General features: G+C 42.6%; 1 protein-coding gene across 1 annotated transcript in view; it reads left to right on the forward strand.

Moving 5' to 3' along the window:
* Positions 1-13,595, forward strand: part of ankfn1 (ankyrin repeat and fibronectin type III domain containing 1) — a 101,420-nt gene that overhangs the window by 17,862 nt on the left and 69,963 nt on the right. Inside the window, exons 3-5 of the mRNA XM_038990866.1 lie at positions 8,642-8,836; positions 10,825-10,938; positions 13,310-13,407. Coding sequence (XP_038846794.1) covers positions 8,642-8,836; positions 10,825-10,938; positions 13,310-13,407 — 407 coding nt within the window. The remainder of the gene's footprint in view (positions 1-8,641; positions 8,837-10,824; positions 10,939-13,309; positions 13,408-13,595) is intronic.

The raw sequence follows: 13,595 nt of genomic DNA on the forward strand, positions 1-13,595 counted from the left end.
GTGCTGTATCCCATAGTGACCTGTGTTCTGTAACCCATAGTAACGTGTGTTCTGTAACCTGTGTTCTGTATCCCATAGTAACCTGTGTTCTGTAACCTGTGTTCTGTATCCCATAGTAACCTGTGTTCTGTAACCTGTGTTCTGTGTTCTGTATCCCATAATAACGTGTGTTCTGTATCCCATAATAACGTGTGTTCTGTATCCCATAGTAACGTGTGTTCTGTAACCTGTGTTCTGTAACCTGTGTTCTGTAACCTGTGTTCTGTAACTCATAGTAACGTGTGTTCTGTAACCTGTGTTCTGTATCCCATAGTAACCTGTGTTCTGTAACTCATAGTAACGTGTGTTCTGTAACCTGTGTTCTGTATCCCATAGTAACCTGTGTTCTGTAACCTGTGTTCTGTATCCCATAGTAACCTGTGTTCTGTAACCTGTGTTCTGTATCCCATAGTAACCTGTGTTCTGTATCCCATGGTGACCTGTGTTCTTTCCTCTGTTCCATGGTCCTCCTCTCTGATCCCACCGCTATTATTAGCAGTCTGTTTGTGTTCTAGTTGTCAGCTGTAACAAGCAAGTGGAGCTGCAAGGTCTTTGACCTGTACCTCTCTGAGTGGCCCCGATAACAGAAAGCACAGCACTCTTAGTTTTTTTTTAATGAGCCTCACTTTCATGCAGCTGGTGCAAAAAGGACTAGAGTTCTTAATCTGTTGGTTTGAAGGTGGAGATAGATGGAAGAGCAGAGCAGGCTTTCTTTATAGGATATCTTGCTGATGTCAGTACACTGTACTTTCCTAACAGCCTCCACACTTTTCAGATCCAACCCTGCATACATCAAGACAGCAGCATGGGAACATGCCTCTCAGCACAGTTCCATCCTCTTGTACAGCAAGCCAAGGAAGTGTTAAGGTCATGTGTAACAATAAAAGGGTTGTTCCACCAATTTCATGATATCAATTGGTAGTTACAGTCTTGTCCCATCGCTGCAACTCTCGTACGGACTCGGGAGAGGCGAAGGTCGAGAGCCATGCGCCCCCCGAAACACAACCCTGCCAAGCCACACTGCTTCTTGACACACTGCTCGCTTAACCCGGAAACCAGCCGCACCAATGTGTTGGAGGAAACACCGTCCAACTGGCGGCCGTGTCATAGTGCATGCACCCGGCCCACCACTGGAGTAGCTAGAGCGCAATGGGACAAGCACATCCCGGCCGGCCAGACCCTCCCCAAACCCAGACGACACTTGGCCAATTGTGTGACACCTCATGGGTCTATGGGTCGCGGCTGGCTGCGACACAGCCCGGGATCGAACCCAGATCTGTAGTGATGCCTATAGCACTGCGTAGCAGTGCCTTATACCGCTGCGCCACTCGGGAGGCCCTCAATGTGGCTTTTGACATTATCGATCATAGTCTGCTGCTGGTAAAACCTGAGCACACTGTTCAGTCGTGTGGTCAGGTACCACAAAGAGGAAAAGTAACGTGTGTGCACGGCTGGCCCTTAAAAGTACACGGGGAGCTAACATTGGAGAAATGCATGTCAATCTCTCATGGTTCAAAGTGGAAGAGAGATTGACTTCATCACTACTTGTTTTTGTAAGAAGTGTTGACATGCTGAATGCAACGAGGTGTCTGTTTAAACTACTAGCACACAGCTCAGACACCCATACATACCCCACAAGACATGTCACCAGAGGTCTCTTCACAATCCCCAAGTCCAGAACAGACTATGGGAGGTACACAGTACTACATAGAGCCATGACTACATGAAACTCAATTCTACATCATGTAACTGATGCAAGCAGTAGAATCAGATTTTAAAAAACCAGGTAAAAATACACCTTATGGAACAGCGGGGACTGTGAAGAGACACACACAAAGGTGCAGACACAAGCATACGCACACACACGTACATTGTAATATTGTTGTACGGTGGTTTTATACATTTTGTATTGTAGTGGCGTAATAATGTTATATGATGTACTGTTTTATCTTTTTATATATGTAATGTAAGTGCCTTTAATGTGGGGATCCAGTACGGGTTGGATTTCAGTGCGGGTTGGATAAACATTTGCAGGACAGAAATATTTTACTGATCACCGTCACTGATCAAGGTAGCAAGCTAAGTTATTTATGAACATTTTATTTGTGATTTACAGGATATCTACCAAAAAGCAACTATATCCTCTATAAATATGACATTAAATACAAAGTTGTTTAGTTTACCTTCTTAGGTACAACTTAAAGATGTGTCTATCAATGGCAGTGGATAAGAAGTATACACAAGTGTTTGTGCTAAACCACCACAACGGGTGGCTGGCTGAATTAATTAAACTTTGTCTCCAAGTAAGTCTGAAACTGCACTTTTCACACTGACAGTTGAAGTCAGAAGTTTACATGCACCATAGCCAAATACATATAAACTCAGTTTTTCACAATTCCTGACATTTAATCCTAGTAAAAATGTCCTGTCTTAGGTCAGTTAGGATCACCACTTTATTTGAAGAATGTGAAATGTCAGAATAATAGTAGAGAGAATGATTTATTTCAGCTTTTATTTCTTTCATCACATTCCCAGTGGGTCAGAAGTTTACATACACTCAATTAGTATTTGGTAGCATTGCCTTTAAATTGTTTAACTTGGGTCAAACGTTTCGGGTAGCCATTCCTCCTGACAGAGCTGGTGTAACTGTGTCAGGTTTATAGGCCTCCTTGCACACACTTTTTCAGTTCTGCCCACAAATTTTCTATAGGATGGAGGTCAGGGCTTTATGATGGCCACTCCAATACCTTGCCTTTGTTGTCCTTAAGCCATTTTGCCACAACTTTGGAAGTATTCTTGGGGTCATTGTCCATTTGGAAGACCCGTTTGCGACCAAGCTTTAACTTCCTGATTGATGTCTTGAGATGTTGCTTCAATATATCCACATAATTTTTCTGCCTCATGATGCCATCTATTTTGTGAAGTGGGCTATTAGCAGGACAATAGACTCACCATGTATTATAATAGCCCATTATGTGCTATTAGCAGGACAATAGACTCTTGCCAACACCTCTCTGTATTTTGATACTTTGTGCAAGGCAATTGATCTGCATTAAAAACTTTGTGGATGGGGCCATCATGAGTGGCGCAGCGGTCTAAGACTGCGTTGCTACAGATGCTGGTTCGATACCCGTGCCGGCTGCGACCGGAGACCCATGAGGCGACGGTGGGCTTTTGGTTTCTCTCCCTCTAAAAACATAAATAAATAATTATAAATAACAAACTGGCTTTATTTACAAATTAGTAAGAATGTCTCACCCCATGTTCAAGAATGGCCTTTTTCTCACTCACTTTAGGTTATTTGAAAACAAAATCATCAGAATATCATAATTTTTTTAACAAAGTGATTATTATTGTTATTATTTCATTTAGAATTAAATAAAAGCACCTTAGATATTCTCAGAGATCCTAACGGAAAATGCCCCTTAGATATTAATTTAGAGTCCTCCAATCCTCTAAATCGAATTATTGGTCATGACATTGAAAAAAATATTTTTCTATATACAGTCGTGGCCAAAAGTTTGGAGAATGACACAAATATAAATTTTCACAAAGTCTGCTGCCTCAGTTTGTATGATGGCAATTTGCATATACTCCAGAATGTAATGAAGAGTGATCAGATGAATTGCAATTAATTGCAAAGTCCCTATTTGCCATGCAAATTAACTGAATCCCCAAAAACCATTTCCACTGCATTTCAGCCCCGCCACAAAAGGACCAGCTGACATGTCAGTGATTTTCTCGTTAACACAGGTGTGAGTGTTGACGAGGACAAGGCTGGAGATCACTCTGTCATGCTGATTGAGTTTGAATAACAGACTGGAAGCTTCAAAAGGAGGGAGGTGCTTGGAATCATTGTTCTTCCTCAGTCAACCATGGTTACCTGCAAGGAAACGTGCCTTGCACAAAAAGGGCTTCACAGGCAAGGATATTGCTGCCAGTAAGATTGCACCTAAATCTACCATTTATCGGATCATCAAGAACTTCAAGGAGAGCGGTTCAATTGTTGTAAAGAAGGCTTCAGGGCACCCAAGAAAGTCCAGCAAGCGCCAGGACCATCTCCTAAAGTTGATTCAGCTGCGGGATCGGGGCACCACCAGTACAGAGTTTGCTCAGGAATGGCAGTAAGCAGGTGTGAGTGCATCTGCACGCACAGTGAGGCGAAGACTTTTGGAGGATGGCCTGGTGTCAAGAAGGGCAGCAAAGAAGCCACTTCTCTCCAGGAAAAACATCAGGGACCGACTGATATTCTGCAAAAGGTACAGGGAATGGACTGCTGAGGACTGGGGTAAAGACATTTTCTCTGAATCCCCTTTCCGATTGTTTTGGGAATCCGGAAAAAAGCTTGTCCGGAGAAGACAAGGTGAGCGCTACCATCAGTCGTGTGTCATGCCAACAGTAAAGCATCCTGAGACCATTCATGTGTGGGGTTGCTTCTCAGCCAAGGGAGTGGGCTCACTCACAATTTTGCCGAAGAACACAGCCATGAATAAAGAATGGTACCAACACATCCTCCGAGAGCAACTTCTCCCAACCATCCAGGAACAGTTTGGTGACGAACAATGCCTTTTCCAGCATGATGGAGCACCTTGCCATAAGGCAAAAGTGATAACTAAGTGGCTCGGGGAACAAAACATCGATATTTTGGGTCCATGGCCAGGTCTCTCCCGAGACCTTAATCCCGTTGAGAAATTGTGGTCAATCCTCAAGAGGCGGGTGGACAAACAAAAACCCACAAATTCTGACAACTCCATGCATTGATTATGCAAGAATGGTCTGCCATCAGTCAGGATGTGGCTCAGCAGTTAATTGACAGCATGCCAGGGTGGATTGCAGAGGTCTTGGAAAAGAAGGGTCAACACTGCAAATATTGACTCTTTGCATCAACTTCATGTAATTGTCAATAAAAGCCTTTGATACTTATGAAATGCTTGTAATTCAACTTCAGTATTCCATAGTAACATCTGACAAAAATATCTAAAGACACCGAAGAAGCAAACTTTGTGGAAATTAATATTTGTGTCATTCTCAAAACTTTTAGCCACGATTGTACTTTAGGCCTACCGTAGGCGACATGAGTCTCACTAGTGTTGAGTAATGTGCTGTTAAAAGTGGTGTAGGTCTTATTTATTTTAAAAGTATATTGAATTTAGAAGCAATAGGATTTGAAGCAATAGCCTACCTGCTGTGGTCAACTATTTTATCACCGTTTCTTGCTGCTCTGAGAGAAGCATGGGGACTGGTCTTGATAAATCAATGAGATTTTTATTTTCACTGAATCTCTGTTTGGGTATTGGTTAGACTACAATTAGGGTGTGGAAATGTTATGCTCTTAGTACTGTAGCTTACTCCCGACCGTCACGTTGTACAGCACCATATTTTCCTAACAGAAACCCTGAGGGTTTTGTTTTAATTTTTTCTTGGAATAGAAACACTATAAAATGAATCATATCAATTAAGCTACATTTCTTAAAATCAATCCCATATACTTCTTACAAAAATGTTTTTTAATTATCTAGTACAGCCAATATTGAAGGCTATCAAATGCTTGTCAAAGATGCCCTCTGGTGGTCAAACTAGCACTAACTAACATTAATGGTAACAAAGGCTGATAATGTGCCATAGAATTCTGCGGCAGCCCACAAGGAGTGCGGCAGTATGGTGTAACTTTTACAGGAAGAACCACTGTAAACAAGCACAAGCTAGGTGTTCATTATGACAATGTTTTCTTACAGAAACCATATGTACGTTCCACTGTTATTCAATACAAAATGTATTGGCTATAAATTTCAACTGCAAATGGCATGAGCTGATGACTGAAAACATTTATGCAGGCAAATACTTGCCGCACTAGTATTAGTCACACGTTTTCTAATTTAGCTAGCTAGCTAACATAAGCTTCTTATCTCATCATGAATGCAAGCACATGGCCTGAACGATAGATCTGCGCCAACTGTCTGGCTTTTTGCAAATTGCATATTTGGGAAAACTAACTAAATAAGAACACTAGCTAACATAATAGGCCCAGACAGTAACCATTTTCTTTTTGTATCAAGGACGAGAGTTCACTTTGGCGACAGTCCAGTATTAGCACAGATTGCTAGCTAAGCTAACTACCTTGCTGGCTAGATCGCTGAGCTAGCTACGTTAACGAAGTGAGAATGTGATGAGGACAGGGCTCCTTGCTTGGTGACGTGTACTTTTGATTATTTACTTATTCAAATATGCTGGCTATGGCAAGCTACTCACCTTCAAACCACCATGCCTACTCTCTCTCACACGTTGTGACCTAGGGCTGAATGATTTTTAATGAGCAGCTGGTCGAGCACCCTCTTCATGCAACCATTGAAAACACTAAAAATGACCGCAAATGAGCAGACATATTTGTTTATTCTATGTATATAATATTGGAGCTGTATCTGTGTAATAAAGACCAATTTTTTTATTTTACCTTTATTTAACTAGGCAAGTCAGTTAACTTCTCTGGGATATGTGGGACGGTAGCGTCCCACTTGGCCAAAAGCCAGAAAAAATGTAGCGCGCCATATTCAAATATATTACTATAAAAATCAAACTTCCTTGAAATCAACATGGAAGACACCAAATTAAAGCTACACATGTTTGATTTGTGTTTGTCTGATTTCAAAAAGGATTTACGGGGAAAGCACACCAAACAATTATGTTAGCTCAGTACATAGCCACAGAAATACACAGCCATTTTCCCAGCAAAAGATGGTAGTCACAAAAAGCAGAAATAGAGATAAAATTAATCACTAACCTTTGATCTTCATCAGATGACACTCATAGGACATCATGTTACACAATAATTTATGTTTTGTGCATATTTATATCCACAAATCTCGGTTTACATTGGCTCCATGTTCAGAAATGCCTCAAATATCTGGAGAAATTGCAGAGAGCCACGTCAAATAACATAAATACTCATCATAAACATTGATGAAAGACACATATTTTACATAGAATTAAAGATACACTTGTTCTTAATGTCAGATTTCAAAAAAACTTTACGTAAAAAGCACACCATGCAATAATCTGAGACGGCGCTCAGATAAAAACAACATTTCTCCGCCATGTTGGAGTCAACAGAAATACGAAATTACATCATAAATATTCCCTTACCTTTTTATGATCTTCATCAGAAAGCACTCCCAGGAATCCTAGTTCCACAATAAATCGTTGTTTTGTTCGATAATGTCCATTACTTATGTTTAAGTAGCTACTTTTGCTAGCATGTTTAGTGCACATGTCCAAACGCTCGCGCAGATGCAAGCGAACTCGGACGAAAACTTCAAAGTTATATAACAGGTCGAATAAACTGGTCAAACGAAGTAGAAAATCAATCTTCAGGATGTTGTTATCATAAGTATCCAATAACGTTCCAACCGAAGAATTCCTTCGTGTCTCTAGAAGAAATGGAACGCAAGGCGATATCATGTGTAATGCGCGTGACCAGGAACTGGCATTCTGCCAGACCACTAACTGAAACACCTCCCATCCGGCTCAACATCACAGCAGAGGCTTCATTCCACGTTCTACAGACTGTTGACATCTAGTGGAAGGCGTAGGAAGTGCAAACAGATCCATATCTTACAGGGAATTGAAAAGGCGATGAGTTGAACATCGACCAGCCTCAGAATTCTCACTTCCTGTTTGGAATATTTCTCAGGTTTTTGCCTGCCATATGAGTTCTGTTATACTCACAGACATCATTCAAACAGTTTTAGAAACTTCAGAGTGTTTTATATCCAATAGTAATAATAATATGCATATATTAGCATCTGGGACAGAGTAGGAGGCCGTTCACTATGGGCACGCAATTCATCCAAAAGTGAAAATTCTGCCCCCTATCATAAAGAAGTTAAGAACAAATTCTTATTTTCAATGACGGCCTAGGAACAGTGGGTTAACTGCCTCGTTCAGGAGCAGAACAACAGAGTTTTACCTTGTCAGCTCAGGGATTTGATCTTGCAACCTTTTGGTTACTAGTCCAACATGCTAACCACTAGGCTACCTGCCGCCCCAATATGAATATTTCTGTGAAAGGCTAATATTGGCCGATAATACCGGTCAACCGATTTATCAGTCGGGCTCTAATAGATGGCTAGCTTTTTTTTTTTTACTTACCTTGCCTGTGATAAGGAACATCTTCCTGTCTTGCAATGCCATATTCGTGGCTCATTCACCCAACCCGTACTGAAATATCTGAAGCCATCAGTGTTTTTGTACGCCTTCAGGCTTTCTCCAGTGTAGGGTGAAGGGTTGTGTGTAAGGTACATGTAAACATCAGGACATGTTGATTCGGCAGCTTTTCTGTGTTTTCAGTGGCTTAAATGCGTTGGGTGAGGCACTATAAGGGTCGCATCCCCCAAGTACAGCTAGTTTTTCTAAATATAATTTTTTTAATATTTTGCCATGTCAAGCTAGCTAGCTAGACTTATAATATAGCGGCTGTCTGTGTTATTGTAGTTGTGGACAGTGATGAGTCCCACCTTGGTTCCATGGTGGTGCAGGCTGAGATGAGGGCAGGGGAACTGTAATGTTATGTCTATAACTTTATGTCTGTTTTGTGTCTGTGTTGTAGTTGTCAGTGTGGAGAGTCGCGAGGCCCACCTCGGCAGCCTGGTCATCGAAGCAGAGAGAAAGGCAGGGGAGCTGGCTGCCCAGGCCCAGAGAGAGGGTCTCAGCCTGGAGGCCTGTGACAAAGACAAGCAGCTCCGAGCCTGGGAGTGGAGGAGCAAGCTCTACAAACGCATGAGGACTGGTTTCCAGCATGCACGTGAGTATGCTGGGACTGTATGTGTGTGTGGGGGGGGAGGGAGGGAGGGTGCATGCGTGTGTTAGGACTGCACGAGTCTTGACCAGAGCCCAATGCACAGCCGTATTAAGGCAAGGGATGGGGAGAAAGAATACAACAACACATTATAGGGAAGACAAAGAAATGGTCATAGCTGCCACATACCTTAGTGTGGAGTGGTATGGCTTCAACCTTGGACATAAGTGGGGACAAGGCTAGCATCAATTGTTTGCAGGTAAGAATCTTTCATTTTTTGTGTGTTGATATGATCTCTTTTCTATATTTAGTCCTTTTACACAGAACAACTTGATTATAAGCGTGAACCCAACAACCCCAGCACATGTCTTTGTCCACTAGGAGCTCTGATGGCACACACACACACCATGGGAGGTGTCAAGTCTGAGATTGACAGGAGGATTTTGTGTATTTCAAAGGTGCCAGACAGGCTTGGAGGAAATCTGAGTGAGGTTATTATGGCTGGCAGGTCGTCCAGACTCCACAGTTACACCCTGTGTGTCCCAAATGGCACCCTCTTCCCTTTATAGGACATGGTGCATAGGGCTCTGGTCAAAGGTAGTGCACTAAACCAGGAATAGGGTGCTATTTGGGACACCGTTCCAAACAGGCCTGGGGGTACCGCCTGCTGGGGTGGGGGAGTGGAGAGAATAGAGGGGAGAGTGTTCTATCATCTTGCCAAACATCTCCTATCCATTACTGCTGTGACAAGCAATAAAGGAGGATAGGAGCGAGTGTGTATTGTACACATATTTGTACACGCACACACACAATTCCATACACACACAAACACACACATACACACACTATTTTTTACCTTTGATATTGATGACTGCGTTGTTGAGGAAGAGCTTGCACGTTTCACTGTGCTCTTTACACCTGGAGGTATCCTGTGCACGTGACAAATACACGTTGATTTGATTTGACCACAGGAGGTTGGTGGCGCCTTATTTGGGGAGAACGGGCTTGTGGTAATGTCTGGAGCGGAATCAGTGGAATGGTATCAAATACATTAAACACATGGTTTCCAGGAGTTTGATGCCATTCCATTTACTCCGTTCCATCCATTATTATGAGCCATCCTCCCCTCAGCAGCCTCCACTGAATTTGACATACACACACATTCTCTCCTCCTCTGTCGGTGCACCGTGAGGTAAATGTTCGTGTTGTGTTTGTGCCCCATCTTTTTGTGTGCTCTATCCATCAGTCTGACAAGCATTGTTATGGACTAGGTTAGGTAGTTCAGTTCTAAGGGGCACAGTTAGACACTACACTATCACGTCCACACTCCATCACCAGGTGGCAGCACCAGCCGAGTCAGGGGGCAGCACCAGCCGGGGCAGGTGCTGTGTTTTTCCAGGAAGTCTTGTTAAGTGTTGATTGTGCACAGGTGTGGGTAATCAGTGATTGGCAATCGGTGAGAGAAAGGTGGAAAGGAGCCTCTCGGCCTGCAAATGTAATTTTTTGTGTTGCGTCTTTAGTTTTAGGCATGCCTTTAGTAGTTTCCCTTTTGTATATATTTATTTTTCAAAAACTGAACACACAATAATCTGTTTGGGCTGGCCGACCAAGGGGAGTACACTGACTTCTCACGTAAATGCAAGCGTTAAATCAGGTTACAGACCATTTAGCTAAAGCTAGGACTGCCTAGACTTGTAACAATATCAGTAGGTTAGCTCAAGGGTTTCGTAACAGCATATACATAATGAAAAACTATCTGTCCTTAATGTACTCTAAAACCAGCACAGCCAGAGGAAGACTGGCCACACCCCTCGGAACTTGGTTCTTCTTCAGGTTTCTTCCTAGGTTCCTGCCTTCTAGGAAGTTTTTCCTAGCCACTGTGCTTCTGCTTTGCTTGCTGTTTGGGGGTTTTAGGCTGGGTATCTGTAAAGCACTTCGTGCCAACTGCGGATTTAAAAAGGGCATTTCTAAAATTATTAATATTTTTTTGGTAGGTGTGCCGGAGCCGCCGTCTGCAGTGGGTCTGTGTGTAACCAGTAGCTCCTCTCTCACAGTTACCTTCCAGGAACCCCACTGTCTCAATTCTGCTGTGGTCACCAAGTACAGAGGTACACACACACAGACTTGTGGAAACACACACAGACGCACGCGTACACACGTGTACACATATGAAAGGAACTGCAATTTAGAAAGGAAACTAAATGGGTAGGAACAAATAAATGATTGTTGCTTTTCATTGTTACTTTCTCCCTCTGTATTTTCTCTCATGCTCTCTTTCTTCTCTCTCCCCCTCTGTCTCGCTTCTCTCTCCCTCCTCTCTCTCTCTGCCTCCCCTTTCCTATTCTCCTTCCCTCTGCAATTTATTTCAAACCCCTGTGCCCCCTCTGTCTGTTGTCTCACTAACCTGCTTCCCTCTAGCCCTGTGGGATGACAGTAAATCTATTAACTATTGCCATGACTGATATTGACTTATTCCCCTCCTCCCTACCCGTCCCTCCCACCATCCCTCTCTCCCTCCAAGCTACAATTACGTGGGGTGACAGTGAAACTATTAAATATCCCTATACCATCCTCCACTCTAATCCCCTCTGTCCCTGCTAGCTATTCCCCTCACCTCTCTTCTTCCTCCTCTCTCTCTCCCACCCTTACCTACCTTCATCCGTTCTAGCTCAAGGCCAGAGAGCCCTAGAGAGCCCTAGCAGAGCCAGATCAGTGTATTGAACTGTAAAGGCTAAAGGGCTGGTCATTTGGGACTAATAGGCTTATGTTGCAGATGGAGCATGAAGCTTACAACAGGCTTTGTAATGATCTATAGTTAATCTCTGCTCATCAGGGCTTTCCCTAGAGGTGTAGAAGTCTTTACAAGCCTTTTAGGGGTTCTGTGGAAGTAGAAGCAAAGGAGAGAGAAATGAGAGAGATTGAGCAGAAAGGGAAAAAGAGAGGGAGAGAGTGAGCACATTTCCTCAGTGAAAACGATGTACTGAGCAAATGGCAAAAAACACATTTATTTCCACAGTGCCGTGGGGTGAGACAGTGATGCAGCTTAAGCCCCACCCTCTTCAACATACATATCAACAAATTGGGGAGGGCACTAGAACAGTGTGCAGCACCCGGCCTCACCCTACTAGAATCTAACGTCAGATGTGTACTGTTTGCTGATGATATGGTGCTTCTGTCCCCAACCAAGGATGGCCTACAACATCACCTAGATCTTCTGCACAGATTCTGTCAGACCTGGGCCCTGACAGTAAATATTAGTAAGACAAAAATAATGGTGTTCCAAAAAAGGTCCAGTTGCCAGGACCACAAATACAAATTCCATCTAAACACTGTTATCCTAGAATACACAAAAAACTATACATACCTCGGCCTAAACATGAGCGCCACAAGTAACTTCCACAAAGCTGTGAACGATCTGAGAGACAAGGCAAGAAGGGCCTTCTATGCCATCAAAAGGAACATAACATTCGACATACCAATCAGGATCTGGCTAAAAATACTTGAATCAGCTATAGAACCCATTGCCCTTTATGGTTGTGAGGTCTGGTATCAGCTCACCAACCAAGAATTCACAAAATGGGACAAACACTAAATTGAGTCTGCATGCAGAATTCTGCAAAAATATCCTCCATGTACAACGTAAAACACCAAATAATGCATGCAGAGCAGAATTAGGCCAATACCCGCTAATTAAAATCCAGAAAAGAGCCATTCAATTCTACAACCACCTAAAAGGAAGAAATTCCCAAACCTTCCATAACAAAGCCATCACCTACAGAGAGATGAACCTGGAGAAGTCCCCAAGCAAACTGGTCCCCAGGACAGCAACACAATTAGACCCAACCACTCATGAGAAAACAAAAAGATAATTACTTGACACATTGGAAATAATTAACAAACAGAGCAAACTAGAATGCTATTTGGCCCTAAACAGAGAGTACACAGTGGCAGAATACCTGACCACTGTGAATGACCCAAACTTAAGGAAAGCTTTGACCTTGTACAGACTCAGTGAGCATAGCCTTGCTATTGAGAAAGAAAAGGGCAACCAGTGAAGAACAAACATCATTGTAAATACAACCCATATTTATGTTTATTTATTTTCCCTTTTGTACTTTTAACTATTTGCAAATAATATGACATTTGAAATGTTGTAATGTGTAATGTTTACTGTTAATTTGTATTGTTTATTTCACTTTATTATCTACTTCACTTGCTTTGGAAATGTTAATATACGTTTCCCATGCCAATAAAGCCCTTGAATTGAATTGAGCAGAGAGAGCAGAGAGAGGGAAACCACACACCTCAAGGCATTAGCAGCCCAATGAGAAAGTTAATAGTGTAATACACAGCACCAGGGTACCTATTGATATCTATTATGGAGAGAGGACACACACATACCCAGTCTGTGTTGTTATTGTCTGTGAGTATTTGTAATGCTGACTTTGTGTGCGTGTGCGTATGTATGTGTCATTACAGTGGAGTGGAGCTGTCTAAAGGATTTCTCATTGCTGGCCGGAGACATGATGTTGGAAAACCTACAAACGCTCAAGTGTACCATCAACGGCCTTACCATGGTAAATAGTACTGAAGTATATGCAGCAGACGGGGAGGAAGGGGGAGAGAGAGGGAGCACAGAGAGAGAAAAAATCAAATTACATTTTTGTCACATGCGCCGAATACAACAGGTGTACAGTGAAATGCTTACTTACAAGCCCTTAACCAGCAGTTTTAAGAAAAATAAGTGTTAAGTAAAAAATAGATA

Source organism: Salvelinus namaycush, chromosome 4, assembly GCF_016432855.1.
Source record: "Salvelinus namaycush isolate Seneca chromosome 4, SaNama_1.0, whole genome shotgun sequence".
Taxonomy (NCBI): Eukaryota; Metazoa; Chordata; class Actinopteri; order Salmoniformes; family Salmonidae; genus Salvelinus; species Salvelinus namaycush.